The sequence below is a fragment of the Brassica oleracea genome, chromosome C5, assembly GCF_000695525.1.
Source record: "Brassica oleracea var. oleracea cultivar TO1000 chromosome C5, BOL, whole genome shotgun sequence".
NCBI lineage: Eukaryota > Viridiplantae > Streptophyta > Magnoliopsida > Brassicales > Brassicaceae > Brassica > Brassica oleracea.
Window position 1 is genome coordinate 19,004,325 of NC_027752.1, and position 17,184 is coordinate 19,021,508.

At 39.4% G+C, this 17,184-nt stretch overlaps 4 protein-coding genes across 7 annotated transcripts; 3 read left to right on the forward strand and 1 right to left on the reverse strand.

The window, feature by feature from the left end:
• The first annotated feature begins 1,971 nt into the window (after positions 1–1,971).
• On the forward strand, positions 1,972–5,457 carry LOC106294724. Of its 2 annotated transcripts, XR_001260901.1 has the most exons (3): positions 1,972–3,395; positions 4,889–5,024; positions 5,154–5,457. XR_001260901.1 is itself a non-coding variant. In XM_013730354.1 (2 exons), exon 1 carries the CDS (start codon positions 2,256–2,258, stop codon positions 3,375–3,377), a length of 1,122 nt encoding a protein of 373 aa, XP_013585808.1. In that variant the 5' UTR covers positions 1,973–2,255; the 3' UTR covers positions 3,378–3,395; positions 4,889–5,138. The 2 variants fall into 2 exon arrangements, 1 of the variants encoding a protein (XP_013585808.1); XM_013730354.1 differs by lacking the exon at positions 5,154–5,457 and having other exon boundaries at positions 1,973–3,395; positions 4,889–5,138.
• A 215-nt stretch (positions 5,458–5,672) lies between these two features.
• On the forward strand, positions 5,673–8,689 carry LOC106294723. Its single transcript, XM_013730353.1, has 8 exons — positions 5,673–5,825; positions 6,025–6,183; positions 6,299–6,436; positions 6,569–7,444; positions 7,523–7,723; positions 7,799–7,994; positions 8,203–8,383; positions 8,477–8,689. The coding sequence occupies exons 1-8, from the start codon at positions 5,823–5,825 to the stop codon at positions 8,520–8,522; spliced, it is 1,800 nt and encodes a 599-aa protein (XP_013585807.1). The 5' UTR covers positions 5,673–5,822; the 3' UTR covers positions 8,523–8,689.
• LOC106294725 (putative pterin-4-alpha-carbinolamine dehydratase) lies at positions 8,642–10,607 on the reverse strand. The gene is made up of 7 exons (XM_013730355.1): positions 10,497–10,607; positions 10,320–10,363; positions 10,017–10,108; positions 9,455–9,540; positions 9,250–9,373; positions 9,080–9,148; positions 8,642–8,971 (listed from the first exon to the last, which is right to left on the reverse strand). The coding sequence occupies exons 1-7, from the start codon at positions 10,542–10,544 to the stop codon at positions 8,880–8,882; spliced, it is 555 nt and encodes a 184-aa protein (XP_013585809.1). The 5' UTR covers positions 10,545–10,607; the 3' UTR covers positions 8,642–8,879.
• Positions 10,608–15,101: 4,494 nt separating this feature from the next.
• Positions 15,102–16,690, forward strand: LOC106292963 (DNA-binding protein DDB_G0278111-like). Of its 3 annotated transcripts, none has more exons than XM_013728635.1 (7): positions 15,102–15,221; positions 15,572–15,637; positions 15,758–15,819; positions 15,906–15,970; positions 16,054–16,145; positions 16,279–16,350; positions 16,441–16,690. In XM_013728635.1, the coding sequence occupies exons 1-7, from the start codon at positions 15,219–15,221 to the stop codon at positions 16,471–16,473; spliced, it is 393 nt and encodes a 130-aa protein (XP_013584089.1). In that variant the 5' UTR covers positions 15,102–15,218; the 3' UTR covers positions 16,474–16,690. The 3 variants fall into 3 exon arrangements, with proteins under 3 accessions (XP_013584089.1, XP_013584088.1, XP_013584090.1); XM_013728634.1 differs by having other exon boundaries at positions 15,104–15,221; positions 15,755–15,819; XM_013728636.1 differs by having other exon boundaries at positions 15,105–15,221; positions 15,761–15,819.
• The last annotated feature ends 494 nt before the right edge of the window (positions 16,691–17,184 follow it).

Here is a 17,184-nt window from a genome sequence, read left to right on the forward strand (position 1 = left end):
GATTTTGTTCTGTATTGTCTTCTTTGTATTAGGTTTTTTGTCGAAAAAGTCGAAGAACAAAAAGTTAAAGAAAAAACATAACTAATGAGTTACACGAGAACAAAATCGTTTGGTCTAAATAATTTATTTTTCTCAGTCAATTACCACGTAATACTGTTTAATTAGAATGAAATCATGGCCTAGATGATTTATTTTTCTCAGTCAATTATCACGTAATATTATTTATTTACCACATAATACAATAAAAACCTCACTTAATCAACACGTGACATATAATTTATCTTTGGTAATGTTGGACTAGTGTAAATTAGGTCAATGTATGTTAAAACCAAATTTCGAAAGTTCATGCATTGAATTTAAATTTTGTATTAGTTGATATATGTTTTCGTATATGTAAAGTGTTTATGTATTGATCGGGACCGTTGGCCCCTGTTGATGTAGGAATTGGCTAATTTCTTGTTACCGGTTAACGAAAACTTTTATTCCGTAATGTTTGACTAACGGAAATTAGGTCAATGTACGTTAAAACCTAATTTTGTAAGTTCATATATAGAAAATTGAATTTTATACAAGTTGATATATGTTTTCACACGTGTAACGTGTTTATGTACTGATCGGGACCGTTAGTCTTGTTGACATATGAATTGACTGATTCCCCCGCGTGTGAGCGCATTTCAGCGGTTATCTATTAATCCCCTATACTATATTTGCGAAGTGATTTTGCCACATGTCATCTTTACAATCAATTTCACAAAACAAATATGACATGGCTATTGAAATTGATGACATGGCTTCCGAAAAAATATGACATAGATAATTTCATTTAATGTTGATTTATATTTTTGGCAAACTTATTAGAATATGATAATAATTCATATATTACATTTAATATTGATACTTCTTTTTGGTAAACTTTTTTTAAATATAGTAATAGCTCATACATCATCTATAAAATAAATATATTCATGTATAACATTTCAAATTTCGAAATGTTATTATTTTTGTATAATTATACAATTTGTATTACTAAAGCTTTCAAAAAGATCTACATTTTTTAAAAAAATTAAATATCTAATCGTAAAATCATTAGTTTCTTATATATCTACAAATTTTATAAATATTGTGTAGGCTAAATTTTTGATAATTATACAATTTTTATTAGTTTTATGCAAATTGATTTAATATATATCAAATCTATATTAAATATTAGTAAGAAAATAGTAAAGTATATAATATTTAATAAAATTTATTTTTAAATATAAATTAGATTTTAAAAAAAAATTATTGAACATGGTGCAGGAAAACACCTAGTAAAATAAATAAATGAAGTCACTTGGTGTTGTTTTGCTTCGGCTTCTTAACATTTTATGGATCTGTTGCCTGCATTGGGCTTTTTTCATTTGGTTTCCTCAACAATTATGCTCAAATTGATCCATTTGTAAAGATACTGGTTTCACACAATGATCCTTGGTTCTCATATATTTTGTGTTCTCCGTTACATTTCAAGTGCATAGTTTGTACTTTGTAAACACATAATCCTAACCACATTGTAGCAGCAAACACACATAATCCTCAGTTTTGGAATCATGTGTGAAGATAACTAAGAGAGTGATTATATGGACTAAACTGAGTAAGATGCTTTTAAAGTTTTGATTAAGCAAGCTCTAGTTTTTGTTTCCAGTAGACAAACTCGATTAAGTTTTGATACTAGTAGATGAAACAAATCTTTTTTTATGACATTTTACTGCAATAATAACACATAACTAGTATATGAAAAGGTAAGCAAAAGACAAGACATGTGAACAGAACAAATGTGTTAAATTTCCCTACGTGCCTTAAGATGATTTTAGTACAGTACAACTTTTCACCAGGATTGTTACTTTTTCCATGCAAATTTTGGGAAATCAATAATGACATTGGATCCGAATAAATGCCTTTTTCCATTGTAAGTAAATTAAAATTACATAAAACTATATACATACACTCAGATCAGATCTATGTTTGTATCTCTACTGCTACAAGACTTTGACTTGAAAGGTCTCCTCTTTGATGAAAAGTTTATCTAACTCAAGTGTCACTAACTCCAAGAATCCAGCCTGAAAAAACCCAGAAATCTTGGCTTTAAGACACCATTAAAGCCCAAGAATCAGATAATCTCTCTCTCAGGAAAATAACCAAGAATCTGTGTGACGAAACAGAGATTGAAGAACTTGGATCTGAGAGAAGCTCCTGAGAGGAGAAAGGGAGCTACAACAATGGCGGGATTCACTATGAGCTTAAATCTGCTTCTACTAGTAGCTATGGTAGCTACCAACATCCTCTCTCTCTACCATCTCTCCTCCACCACCAGCTTCTTCCAATCCACCCTCAAATCCTCACCGTCCACTGTCCCCACTGTCCCCGACCACCTCCTCCGTCAGCTCCACACTATCCGCTCCGCCATCAACCACCTCACAACCCACCACCAGCCGGACAAATCCACTTCGACTGCCTCCGCCGTCTCCTCCTCCGCGCCGCCGAAAGATCTCCTCCTCTACTCTAAGCTCTCTCCCATAGCTTCCGCCTGCCACAACTACCCAGACCTCCTCCACGAGTACATGAACTATACTCCTTTCTCTACTTGCCCTTCCGACACCGATCGCGCCGAGAAACTCATCCTCCGCGGCTGCCATCCGCTCCCTCGCCGTCGTTGCTTCTCCCGCACGCCGCGAAATCCGACTGATTCCAAACCGGAGTCGAACGTTATCTGGTCTTACTACTCGTGCAAGACGTTCGATTGCTTGACGACGAAGTTCCCCGGTCTAGGTTTCGATCTCTCCCTCGACAAATCCAAATCTCAGTTCTCTTCGTACAAGTCCGAGCTCGATCTCCCCATCTCGCAGCTCCTCCAGATCGCTAAAACCGCCAACTCCGTTCTCCGGCTCGGGATCGACGTCGGCGGAGGGACCGGGTCTTTCGCCGCGGCGATGAAGGCTCGCAATGTCACCGTCCTGACCACGACGATGAACTTCAACGCGCCGTATAGCGAGGCGGTGGCGTTGAGAGGGCTCGTGCCGCTCCACGTGCCTCTCCAGCAGAGGCTTCCGGTGTTTGACGGTGTGGTGGATTTGGTTAGGTGCGGACGAGCGGTGAACCGGTGGATTCCGGTTACGGTTATGGAGTTTTTCTTGTTTGATTTGGACCGGGTTCTTATAGGTGGTGGTTATCTATGGTTGGACCGGTTCTTTAGCAAAAAGGTTGATCTTGAAAATGTGTATGCGCCGATGATCGGGAAATTGGGTTATAAGAAGGTGAAGTGGGTGGTGGCGAACAAAGTGGATTCGAAACATGGTGAAGTTTTCTTGACGGCCCTGCTTCAGAAACCTGTTGCAAGATGATGTTGAATCTTTTTTGAGGTAAGTTGTCCATCTGGATCTTGGTGCAGTTCTTGAGTATGCTCTGTTCGATCACATGCTCTAGCTTTGGAGAAATAACGTAGGCATAGATTCACAATGAATCGAATAAACTGTAGCTAGTTCAAACCAATATTGATACAGTTAAGTTTTTTATAGAATTATAGGTGACAACATGGAGTTGTCAGCCACCGGTTTGTGTATTTACTTTGCTTTTAAGAAACATTTCTTGTTCTCTAGCATGATTATTGTAGGGTTCTTAACTTGGGATTCTTAAAATAATATAAGAATCTGACTCTTAACTTTTAATTAAAAAAACTAAGAACCGGCTCTTAAATTAGAGTTTTAAGAGACGGTTCTTAATTTTTTTAGTTAAAAGTTAAAAGACAGGTTTTTATATTCCGCTAAGAACCTCACCTAAGAACTTCCCAATAATTATGCTCTTATTTATCAGTTTGTTTCTTAGCCTAAATTTCTTTAAAAAATTTATTTTTTATTTTATTTTTTGGCCAATAAAAAAAAATAAAACAAAAAGGACCAATCGCAGACCGCCACATGTCGTGGGGTCCGCAAAACAGTCTAAGTGTCCGAATGGAAGAGCGGGACAAGCGCAGTTCTCCTGCACATGCAGTTCTCCCGCACTGCATTTACCATTCACCATTTTCTGTTTGCAAAAGCAGTTCAAGCAGGAGATCTGCATGCAGTTCAATATTTTTTGTTTTTTTGTGAAAAAAGCAGGAGATCTGCATGCAGATCTCATCCGCCAACATTTGGTGGTGTTGATCTGTTTTTTTTTTGTTTTGGTCAATAAATAACTTTGTTACAACACATAACTTTAAAAATATATTTATCTAGTTTTATGAATATAATATTTTTATTTTATTTTATTTACAATTTTAACAATAAAAACTTATCATTCTCTATTTATTATTTTTTGTCATATAATTTTTAATTTTTTTAAATAAGAAAATAAAAGAAGTATGGGTATCTTATAAAATATTTACAGATATTTCAGGCGATCCTATAACAACTAAGATATTTGTTTAGATATCTAGGTGTCATTTTTATTGTTTTAATATATGATGTATAGTTTTGAACTAATTTTGTCATTCATAAGTTATACTAGATTATTTGATCGGTTTAATTTGGTTCTCTCCTGCATGATCCACTTGATCTGCACTTGTCCCGCTTAATCTGCATTTGTCCTGCTTGATCTGCACTTGTCTTGCTTGATCTGCATGATCTGCTTGATCTGTCCCGCTGAACTGTTTTTACCATTCGAAGCCTAAGTAACGGAACGAAAATGTCCATTCTTTTACATACACAAGCAACGTCTTTTGTGTCTTCTGTGGACCCACAAATTTTCAATTAATTTTTTGGTTATGAAACCAAAGGTAAGTAACCCCTATAAACATCTTCTGACTCAGTCGTAGGAAAGTTGTGTCTTTGTTTCTGATGGTTTCACATCTGATAAAAAGTTGTGGGTTGGTTTGCAGGGCACTTTCCTCAAGAGTTTCAGAACGTGTATGTTTTGTAGCAAACAGCTTATTGTTGTTGAAGGTTTGGAAGAACATGAAGTTTTTTTTCCAGCTGTAAGCACACAAGCAAGCAAGCAACAATGTCTTATATCAAGTAGGGCCAATATTTGATATATGTTGTTAGAAGGACTGGTATACATAATTTATGGCTTCTTCCGTTTGTTTCTGTCATGGGCCATGGCTTACATATATAATTATTTTTATTTTTTTTTGTGGAAGGCAGATTGCAGTTGCAAAGATAAGAAACGTTAAGAAGTTTCAGGATTGAATTCGAGCGTCTGAAAGTTTATGACGATTTTATAATGCTAATTCTATAATCCCTTACCAACCTGCCATAGTCACGAGTCTGTTTATCAATCCAAGCCCACAAGACATGGTCTGAGAGTATGAGACTGACCACAAATTCAAACTTAATCTGAGCCTGACTTGCTTAACCTTTTCTAGTTTCTCTTGTACACATGGTTTTGCTTCATTTGTGAGAGTTCTTTTGTGCTAGCAATGCTCAACCAAGATAAGCTACCACTCTTCATTTACCTTCTAATTTACTCTATACAAACAAATCCAGACAGCCAAAAGAAGAATTAAGACAGCTTCTTCGTGGGTTCTGTTGCACTTTCCTTTCTAAAATATGGAGTAAATTATCAAAAACGAAAGTTTGGGGCGCAGATATAAAAAAAGATTTAAACTATGAGGACTTACATGTAAAACGGAGTAATAAAATAGAAGTAATCTCGTATGAGAAAGGTGTTAACTTGTAATCGTTTCCCTCTGGATAAAGTCGCGTCGCGTACGTGTTTGTGTGTTTCTGAGTTTTTCCCCCAACGAAAGGAACTGGAAATCGTAAGAATCCAAGTCGAGAGAAGGAAGGAAGGAAGGATCAAATCTAAAAAAGATGGTATAGTCGAATCGATTTTGTTCGGGTTTTTACGCGATCATACTAGGGTTAATTTTGAGTTTTTATATCATGATCGTGTCATCTCATAGACATCTCACATGTTTTAGTTTTGATGTTTCGGTGGCTTAATCAAATGGAATTACTAGGGTTTGGGTTTAAAGGTCGAAACTTTAACACCAAATGCTTTGGTTAATCGTAGGATAAAGGAGTTCGTGATTCTCATGGTGATTCTGATGCTGGTAATGTCGTAAGTCAAACCATCAGGGAGGATAGAGAAGAAGATTCTACCTTACGTGAAGGCTTTGCTAACGAGAGCAAAATACATGAACCAGATCATCAGAATATGAAGCTCCAAATGGTTTGTTCTTTTCATCTTTGAATCCTTGTCTTAAATCAAACTAAATCTATACTAGGTTGAGCTCAAAGGTCTTAACTTTAAGCTCGAAATGGTTTGTTGAATTTCTTTTCAATAGGATGACAGTGTTCGTGATTCTGATGCTGGTAATGTCGCAAGTCAAAGCATCAGGGAGACTATACAAGAACATTATACCTTACGTGAAGAAGATAGCAAAATACTTGAATCAGATCATCAAAATTTGAAGCTCGGAATGGTATGTTGTATAAAAATTTTTTATTTTTCCTTCTCTAAATTAAACGAAATCTATTGTTGATTTAAAATTATTAACTTGAAAGCTCGAAATGGTTTGTTAAGTTTCCTTTTGCTCTCTGATTGTTGATCATAGGATGTCAATGTTGGTGATTCTGATGCTGGTAGTGTCGTAAGTCAAACCATCAGGGATACTAGACAAGAAGATTCTACCTTACGTAAAGACGAGAGCAACAAACTTGAACCAGATCAGCAGAAGCGTGGTAAATACTTTTTCTATGACACACCACTTTCCGAAGAAACAGGTGTTTGGATACCAGTTTCAGTACCACCAATGCTGGAACCTGATCATGAGGAATGGTCAAGAGGGCTTAGCTTCAACGGTGGTTACTTCCCCGAGGGAGAGATGGGATGGAACCAGATCCTTGATGAAGACAAGGAGCTAACAATGTGGGATGTGATAGTCGATATGTTACTCGCAGCACGTGGTAAAGCAACCGCTCTTGCTTCAGGCAACCTCGAGAGCGGCATTTCATTTTTCGCGGGACAACATCTTCTCGAACAAGCTTGGCAGGAGATGGCTCACACTCTCACCGAAGCCAACTTTGGCAACGCGAGAGAGATTCTCGAAACAGAGCCACCAAAGTGGCTACCAGATAGTGCTGCTTCTGCTTGTATGCTCTGTAGCGTGAGGTTTCATCCGATCATGTGTTCGCGTCATCACTGTCGATACTGTGGAGGATTGTTCTGCAGAGACTGTTCTAAAGGAAGAAGCTTGCTTCCGGTGAAATTCCGCGTTTCGGATCCTCAAAGGGTTTGTGATGTGTGTTGTGTGAGGCTGGAGACTGTGCAGCCTTATCTGATGGACCAAGTAAGTCCTGCTGCTCAGTTACCGACTCATGACTTGACGGATCTTAGTACGTTGAGGTCTTGGGTGAATTTTCCATGGGGACAATCTATGGAGTATGAGATTTATAAAGCAACAAACACTATCCGGGGTTATATATCCAAGGTGAGATCTTCGGCTCCTTTTAGCTCACTTTATTAATGGCTCTAAAAGCATTTCTTATATTTGAAAATCTCTAATCAGGTTGGTTCTTCGAGGACTGAGAGGTCCATACCAGATGCCATTCTAAGACAAGCAAAAGGTCTTGCAGTAATCACTGTTGCCAGAGTTGGAGTGATGGTTACGTATAGAATCGGGACTGGACTTGTGGTTGCTCGTAGAGATGATGGCTCCTGGTCTCCACCTTCTGCTATCTCTTCGTTTGGTTTGGGATGGGGTGCTCAGGTAATAAAGCTCTTTAGGTACTTCTTAAATATTGAAACGATGCTTGTCTATTTGCTAATAAGAACTCACCTGCAGGCAGGAGGAGAGTTCATAGACTTTATTATTGTCCTAAGAACTCGTGAGGCCATCCGAACGTTTGGGAGTAACACCCATTTTGTTGTTGGAGCTGGTTTAAGTGCTGCGGTTGGTGTGACTGGACGAGCTGTTGAAGCTGATATCCGAGCAGGGAGTGGAGGTTATGCCGCTTGCTATACCTACAGTTGCAGCAAAGGTACATGTGTTTGTCTTAAGCTTGAATAGATTTTAGCAGATAACTCTCTTGGTAGATGGTTCTTAGGCTTCTCTGCTTCCCTAAAAGTAGTTTTCCTGGTAGATGGTTATAAAGCTATCGTCGAAACTAAGCCTCATAACCAATCTGTATACAATCCAATTTCTCTTGCTGTGAAACATTTTACTTAAAACGCCATTATATGAAGCAGGTGCATTTGTTGGATGCTCGCTTGAAGGAAGCATCTTCACAACACGTACAAGTGAGAACTCACGGTTCTATGGGAGCCAGTCTCTAGCTGCGTCAGACATCCTCCTTGGCTCTTTGCCAAAGCCACCTGCTGCTGCTCCACTCTACCGTGCCCTTGGTGATCTCTTTCAGAAGATGGGGAGGTGATTTTAAACACAGTTGAAGGGTTATTTGTAATTCTCAACTTCGTGGATGAAAAAGAAATTGACTAGCAAAATTTTCTTGATGGTTTGCAGTGAAACGATTCGGTCATCAACAACTTCATCGTTTTCTGAAGACTGAACTCGTTCAACTGGCTTTTTATCTATTTGATGAATAACAGTGTCTTTTGTATAGATCATGCAAATTCTTGAATGTAAATATGTTATGGAGATTTGGTTGGATAGTTTGTGGTTTGTAAATAAACAAACATAATTTATTGTCTTGAATGAAATTAATTTGTTGTAGAATGAACCGTACTTGTTCCACACTTATAGCTACACTGCCTCTTTGTGGGTTTTGAGATTGTAAGAACAGAAACAGCTTTACAAGAACCATAGACGCTGAGGAAACATAAACATGTCATTCTAGCTCGCCTTTATTCTCATATTGCATAGATCTAATGCTTGTTTGACAGAGTTTGTAAACCAACACATCCTCTCACTTGGCAACTTTCTTCTTTCTCAGAAGATCTTCCACTTGAAGCTGGTTGATCTTAGCAGCTAGAATGAAGTCGTTCTCGGTCAAACCACCTGTTGCAAGAATCAGACATCACTTAACACTTTGCGACTCATAATGTCCACCAACAATATGATCAGAAATCAGAAAGATATTTGGAAGATGTTTTACGATTCTCTCACCTATGGCATGTGTCCATATATCGATCTTCACATTATTCCAGCCTACCAGATGCAAATCTGGGTGATGACCTGCATTAAACCGATCCTTGCTTCAGGGACAATACTAGTAACATATCTTCCCCGCACGCTGTCTTTTTTTCTGTTTCAAATATCAATTAAAGATGATATACCTTCTGATTCAGCGATATCAGCTACACGTTTGAAGAAATCTAGTCCCTTTGTGAAACTTTTCACTGTCCAAGACCGATGCAGCTTTAATGTACCATTGTCATTAGCCATATCCCATCCAGCAACCTGTTGTTAAAGGAATAATTCAGGATGTAAGCATACTAAAGTATTCATCTGCTATAGTAATAATAAGTGCACACATTATACCTTTTGAAGTAGTTCTTGAGCACTTTGTTCAGTCATGGCACGCAGATCCTTAGCGTTGCATGGCACACACTTTTTCGCTGACAAATCTAAACAAGCTCAAAAAGAATACCTTATTAATAAGTAAGATACATGGTTCTAGCGTTTTTGGTTACAAATCCTGAAGTGTATAAGCATCTATTAACCAATCAGGTAAAGAAGTGGGGTTATAAGCGCAGTGACATGGAAATCATTACAATACTCATACTGGAATTGATGTGGTGTAACATTGTATCTCCTCGTCTGAGTTACATATTGGAAAAATCAAGCATTATCTTGGTTGCTCGTAATGATCTTTACCAAAAGACTTAACTAAAATAGAGATGGGAAGATGATAAGAAGTACAGCGTCTCTGTTAGATCTCCCATATACGATACAAAAGTGTATGAATTCGATGTTCTTATACATGAAAGCCTTTACAAACAAAAAAAAGTACCAACAAATGAAGCATATATTTTCAGAAGGCTTAGCCCATTCATCGATCATTTGAAATATTGAATGTAGAGCAGCGACTAATTAATTGTACCTTCTAAGGAGCAAAACGTTCTAGCTCCAGAAGCAGAGGAGCCACCAGATGCACTATCTTGCGACATAGCAGCACTCGTCCAATGAACAAAGCTGCACGGGCAATTGCAAAAAAAGGTTTCATCTTTATCATCCAAGATTAAGCCTATCCTCTCTACTGAACTCTTATCAAATGGAGGATCATAACATCAAATACGTCACCAAGAAACTCTAAGAAAATAAATCAGGGAACACGATTTCATTTCTATCAAATGGAGGATCATCACATCAAACCCAATTTTATCAAAATCCGTTCTTTGCAAACCTGTGACGTCCGTACAGATTGCGGAACGATGACGCAGCTAGAACCTGAAAGTGTCGCAGAAACATGAGAGAGACAATGGAAGATATGTATTTATAGTCATAGATATACATGCACATACACATACACAAACACATACACGAAGCTCGAGAGAGAGAGAGAGATTAGTTTGATTTTTACCTGTTTTCTAGAGATTGAGAAAAGGCTAGGCAGCAAGAGCCGACTCATCGGTGTCGCAGTCGCAGGCGGAACTCTGAGTTCTTTCTTATTTTTTTCTCTTTAAGGCCCGTGGAGGTGTGGGGCCAAGTGGCGGAGATCATAAGTGTACAGTTAAAATTTGTAATAACCAATACTTATGGGCCTAATATGTGATGAAACTAGCATAAGAGAGTTTAACCGATACTTGTATTTTTCTTAGTGTGAAGATAGGGCCTCCAACTACGGTGTTTATACCGGGAAGTACTAGAGGTGGGGTGGATTTTCGGCCCCATCAAAACCCTCTTCCTTAGTCATTCTAAGCTGGAATTGTCAAGAACTGGGAAACGTCCTTACAATCCGGCGAATCAAGGAGATCCATAAGAAAATGGCTCCTAATGTAATGTTCCTCATGGAAACAAAGAACAATGATGAGTTTATCAATCAAAAACTACAGAGTTTACATTATGTTCACTACTTCTCGGTACCTCTCATAGGGCTTAGCGGCGGTCTTTCCTTATTCTGGAACGATGATACTGATATCACGATTCTAGAATCCTCTCCCAATCTGTTGGACACGAGGATTGTACATAAGGGTGTCACCTCTTATGTCTCCTTTGTGTATGGATCCCCTGCCACGGAGGACAGAGCTGCATACTGGCACAAATTACACATAGTGGGACAGGGAAGAGACTCTCCGTGGCTGCTTACGGGAGATTTCAATGACATTTTAAACAATGCGGAAAAGATTGGCGGCCCGGCTCGTTTTGAAGGTTCCTTTACAGCTTTCAGATCTTTTGTGGCACAGAATGGCTTATGGGACCTCAAGCACACCGGAAAACAATTATCTTGGCGTGGTAACAGACACACACACTTCATCATGTCCAGACTGGATCGCTCTATGAGTAACTGGCCTGGTCTGAAGCCTTTCCATTGGGGAGATGCCGCTACCTGAGATTTGAAGGTTCAGACCATAGGCCTTTACTATCCTATTTTAACTCCGACAGACAAAAGAGAATAGGTCTTTTCCGTTTTAACAGAACTCTCACGGAGAAAGAGGAAGTCACGCAAATCATAGAAGAGGCTTGGCACCACTCCCTGCTGGATTCTGTGATTCAGAAGCTAAATGACTGCAGGAGAGGAATCATAAAGTGGTCAAAAGAACAACAGGAACAGAGCAACATAACCATAAAACGAAACCAGGAAGCTCTAGATGCTGCTCTCTCGAGTGATACCCCGGACCAGGACCTCATAGATGCGATCACTTCCAATCTCCGCAGCGTGTATCTAGCTGAAGAACAATTTTGGCAGCAAAGAAGTAGGATTCAGTGGCTCAAGCAAGGTGATAGAAATACAGGTTTCTTCCATGCTGCCACCAGAACTAGGAGAACAATAAATTCTATCCTGGTGCTTGAGGATGCACAAGGAGGAGCCGTGTATGAGGAGCAGGATATTACTCGAGTGATCTCTGACTATTTCACTCAAATTTTCAATACCAACGGCAATGAATCCTTCTCGCAGATTCAAGACCTACTCAGCACCAAAGTAACACCGGAAATGAATGAGATGTTGACTACAATACCGAGTGATTCAGAAATTAGAGAAGGTGTGATGTCTATAAATGGGAACAAAGCCCCGGGACCGGACGGTTTTTCAGCTACTTTCTATCAGTCATATTGGCACATAATGGGCAAAGATGTGATAAGGGACGTCAAGAACTTCTTTGTTTCGAGCTACTTACATCCGCAGCAGAACGAAACGCACATCAGGCTCATTCCCAAGATCACCGGACCAAGATTAGTGGCTGACTACCGCCCCATCGCCTTGTGCAACACTCACTATAAGATCATCGCTAAGCTCCTTACTCGAAGACTTAAGCCACTCTTACATGTCCTTATCTCTGATACTCAATCGGCGTTTGTGTCGGGACGAGCGATCTCGGACAACGTTCTTATTACACACGAGACTTTACACTTCCTACGAACGTCCAAGGCAAAGAAGCGGTGTACAATGGCGGTGAAAATGGACATGAGCAAGGCCTATGATAGGATTGAATGGGGTTTTGTCAAGGAAGTACTAAAGCTACTAGGCTTTGATCCAATCTGGATAGGGTGGATCATGACATGTATCAAATCGGTGTCCTATTCCTTCCTAATAAACAGATCACCACAGGGTCTGGTTAGGCAGTCGCGAGGTCTCCGGCATGGAGACCCGTTATCCCCCCCACATTTTCATCTTATGTACTGAGGTATTGTCAGCTCTATGTGCAAAGGGACAAGCAGACGGCTCACTACCGGGAGTTCGGGTTTCACACCATAGCCCACCAATAAACCATCTTTTATTTGCGGACGATACCATGTTTTTCTGCAAATCAAAACCGTCGTGCGTCTCAGCTCTCATGAAGATACTCTCGCTGTATGAATCGGTCTCGGGACAACGGATCAATCCACATAAGTCGGCTATCACCTTCTCGGCTAAAACACCTGAAGCGGTTCGTGATCGGGTCAAGGGGACAATGGAGATTTACACGGAAGGAGGGGTAGGTAAATACCTTGGTCTCCCCGAGCAGTTTGGCCGCAGGAAGCGAGACATTTTCGCATCAATCCTTGATAGGATCCGCCAAAAATCGCATAGCTGGACGACAAAATTCCTATCTGGTGCGGGAAAGCAAGTTATGCTCAAATCAGTGTTCTCTGCCATGCCGTGCCTCGTTATGTCTTGTTTCAAGTTGCCACTCTCTCTGTGCAAACAAATACAGTCAATACTCACTCGGTTTTGGTGGGATGCGAATCCGGAGAAAAAGAAAATGTGTTGGGTCGCGTGGGACACTATGGCACTGCCCAAATATGCAGGCGGACTTGGGTTCCGGGACATTGAAACATTCAACGATGCCCTTCTTGCTAAGATTGGCTGGAGGTTAATCAAAGAACCACATTCTCTGTTAGGCCGTGTGTTATTAGAAAAATATGCATGGAACTCTTCCTTCATGGATTGTCATGTACCAGCCTCAGCCTCTCATGACTGGAGAAGCGTTCTAGTGGGAAGAAACATCCTGAGACAGGGCCTCAGTTGGGCTGTGGGAAACGGAGAACAGATCAGTGTTTGGAATGCACCTTGGCTCTCTTTCAAAACGCCCTGTCAGCCAATAGGTCCTCCGACGCTTTCAAGTCAAGCTCTGATGGTTAGCGATTTATTATGCCCACTCACAAACAAATGGGAGGTGGAGAAGATAAGAAGTCTATTTCCTCAGTATGAGGACACTATTTTGCAGATAAAAACAAGCTCAACATCAGTCGCTGACACCTTGATATGGTTACCTGAAAAATCAGGAACGTCCTCCACAAAGACAGGGTATGGCGTGGGAATGACAAGTAACAAACCTCTGACTCGTGGGAACGAACCAATTAATTGGATGTCTCATATCTGGAATGTTAAAATAGGACCAAAGCTAAAGGACTTCTTGTGGAGAGTAGTGAGAAAGGCCATCCCGGTCAGTTCCAATCTGGAGAAGAGAAGCTTCCAAAGTTTCAACTGCAAAGCGTGTGGAGCACATGAGGACGATCTTCATGTCTTCCTTAAGTGTCCATTGGCGGAAGAAGTATGGAGCCACATCCCGATTCAGCATCGACCTACAAGTGCAATCTCCTCGGTCACTGATCTGGTTAAACAGGGCAGTTTCTTCACTCCCCTACCTCCGACTTGATTAACCTCTCCACTATGGCCATGGGTGATGTGGAACTCGTAGAAAGCTAGGAATACGCTTGTTTTTTAGAACAAAACATTTACAGCTCAAGAGGTGATCCTCAAGAGTATCAAAGACGCAAAGGAGTGGAGCCAAGCACAAACTGTCAACAGAGCATCATCGATCCCCGGCCCTCTCTCAATCCGATCGAATCATATCTCCCCCTGCCCCCCCACCGTCGTTTCAGCCTGGTGTTCTAGTCTGCAAAGTCGATGCGGCTTGGGACACTTCGTCAAGAATGTGTGGTATAGGTGGGGTTTTCAGCGGGAGTAATGTGGCGTCTATAACCAACATCTCCGAGTCTCACGGTTATGTATCATCAGCTCTAATGGCGGAAGCCATTGCTGTCCATCGAGCGGTAGCGCTTGCAGTTTATTCAAACGTCCAATCCCTGGCGGTTCTATCTGATTACTTATCCCTGGTCAAGCTTTTGAAGAAGGGAGGGTACCAACCTGAACTGTTCGGTATCATGTTTGATATCTATCACTTCATGTCTTTCTTTGATGTCATTTCCTTTGATTTTATTTCTCGAAACTTTAACAGTGAAGCTGATTCAGTGGCAAAATCAGTCCTTGCTTTGGCTGTAAGAAACCCCCTTAGTGGCGGGTAGAACTCTTCTTTGAAATTAATGCAATGCTTGGTTTGATCAAAAAAAAAAAAAAATCCTAAAAATATATAAATGCACATACACTCACCACATCCGTGTTTGTAGTAGCTTTTGAGTGAGTCTCCGAATAGATTTTGGGTGAGGTGGTAAATTTTAAAAATTGGAAGGATACGGGGTGAATTCGTAAGAACTTTAAAATAGATGGATGGGGTGAATATATAAAAAAAACGATGGAGCGCGTCTTAAAAACGCAACCAACATTTGGGTTTCAAGCATTTTACTCTGTTGTGTTGGTTTTTGTGAGAGCTGCGCAGTATCTATTTGATTTTGCATCCAGAGAAAAGCAAAGACTGCTTCTATGGTGAGATTTCTTCTCGCAGTCATTAGTTTGTGTTCTCGATTGAAAAGTAGGTTCCTTTGAATGATATTAGATTTCAATCTCTGCCTCGCACAAAAAGTGTAACCTTTTTCATGTGTAACAGATAGAAAGTATTAGTTTGAAACTATGTGACTATCATTTAGTATTTGAATCAGTAATGAGTAGTTATATGGGTGGATCTGTCTGAAGTCGAGATCTATTAAGAACAAATGAGTTATGTTCAGTGTTAAATGAAAAAGAAAAAGAATGGACTCTTTTTGAACAATCATGGCATGGCACTGTAACTGCATCATGTTAAAAGTTTGCTTCTGTTACTTCCTTTCCTTGTGTAGGCTGATCCTGAACTAGAAGCTATTAGACAGAGGAGGATGCAAGAGCTCATGGCTCAACATGGCACTGTAAATCCTTTTAATAACAACCTTCACTTATATACCTGTTTTGTTTTAAGAAAAAAAGAATTGTACATACAGACTTTGTGGTGGCTTATTGTACTGATGACTGAACAATATAAATAGCAGCAGGGGAAGCAAGGCAGTCAGCAGAATCCAGATCAAGAGAGAGCACAAGAAGATGCTAAAAGGTATTTTGTTGTCATTTGAGCTGAATATAAATTTGGATTTTGAGCTGACCCTAGTCTTTGATTGGAACATATATATATATGTTTAGGGAAGCTGATGAACGTAGACAAATGATGCTTAGTCAAATATTGTCTTCCCAAGCCCGAGAGAGAAGTAAGTCCCCATCTAAAATATGCTCTTGAGTTCATCTACTTTCTCATTTGCTTCTCGTTGTTCGTATTTTTTTCTTCATATAGTTGCACGAATTGCACTGGTGAAACCTGAGAAAGCTAGAGCCGTAGAGGATGTTATTTTGAGGGCTGCTCAAATGGGACAGATTGTTGAGAAGGTAATATATATATATAATCCAGTCTCCGTTTTTCCTTGTCATAAAAATTTTACATGTACGCCAGGGTTGTACTCAGTTTATGCTGACACTATACATCTAAGAGTTATTGAACTAGTCTGCTTTCCTTTTACAGGTTTCTGAGGAACGGCTTATAACGCTCTTGGAACAAATAAACAGCCAAACTAGCAAACAGACAAAAGTCACGGTATGGTCACACAATCTTCAACACACACAAGATATTAAAGCAAAAAGAGCTTTGCTCTTAGTTTATTCAAGTGTTGTTTATCTTTTACAGATCCAGAGGCGTCGTGGGGTGTTCGACGATTAGGAAAGATGAAAGGAGAAGTTTATGATGTGCTTTGTACATCTCTCCCTTGGAGATCTCCCTGTTAAGTTGTTGAGTTCAGTTACTAATATCTACTTGCACTGTGAAATATGTTTATTGTGAGTGAAGAATCTTAATGATCTTCCAGATGCTTGGGTTTGAGATAAAGATTAATCTGAAACTGAAACTCTGCATTTTATACATTTTGCCATTTCTTCTATTTTCAACTTCCTCTCCTAACATCTATCTTTCATATGCTCATGATTTGCTCCAAGTCATTTGCTTCTTTTTCTGACTAATTTTACTTTATTGAATTATTCTTGATAATTAATCCAACTATCAATGATTCAAATAAATATTTTCAATTCTCTCGGCGGTGAAGGTGACTGAAGCCAACTCGGTCACCGTCATGTCACAAGAATCAAATCTCAAACGAGATTGTAACGCGATCATTTGTCAAATAAGTGACGCCATAGTTCAACTTTTATCATTATTTTAGGATCATAGTATTATTTATTAAAGCAATCATTTGTCAAATAAATGACGCCATAGTTCAACTTTCTAACAAACGTTTCCTAGCTCGATACTTATTTGCCATCCGCGTCTTGCGGGGGATAAACATTATATATAAAAATTATTTTATGTATTATATGTTCTTACATATTATGAAATAATAAATATATATTGAATAATTAAAAGTCAGTAACTATTACA

Excerpts from the sequence above, each read along its gene's own strand:
- LOC106294723 (XM_013730353.1), top strand. Across the intron at positions 6,184-6,298 it reads AGAATATGAAGCTCCAAATG|GATGACAGTGTTCGTGATTC; the intron begins GTTTGTTCTTTT and ends TCTTTTCAATAG. Across the intron at positions 8,384-8,476 it reads CTCTTTCAGAAGATGGGGAG|TGAAACGATTCGGTCATCAA; the intron begins GTGATTTTAAAC and ends GATGGTTTGCAG.
- LOC106294724 (XM_013730354.1), top strand. The coding sequence starts at position 2,256 with ATGGCGGGATTCACTATGAGCTTAAATCTGCTTCTACTAGTAGCTATG.
- LOC106292963 (XM_013728634.1), top strand. Across the intron at positions 15,971-16,053 it reads TTCCCAAGCCCGAGAGAGAA|TTGCACGAATTGCACTGGTG; the intron begins GTAAGTCCCCAT and ends TTCTTCATATAG. Across the intron at positions 16,351-16,440 it reads GCAAACAGACAAAAGTCACG|ATCCAGAGGCGTCGTGGGGT; the intron begins GTATGGTCACAC and ends TATCTTTTACAG.
- LOC106294725 (XM_013730355.1), bottom strand. The coding sequence starts at position 10,544 with ATGAGTCGGCTCTTGCTGCCTAGCCTTTTCTCAATCTCTAGAAAACAG. Across the intron at positions 10,364-10,496 it reads TCTCAATCTCTAGAAAACAG|GTTCTAGCTGCGTCATCGTT; the intron begins GTAAAAATCAAA and ends CGACACTTTCAG. Across the intron at positions 9,541-10,016 it reads AACGTTTTGCTCCTTAGAAG|ATTTGTCAGCGAAAAAGTGT; the intron begins GTACAATTAATT and ends GAGCTTGTTTAG.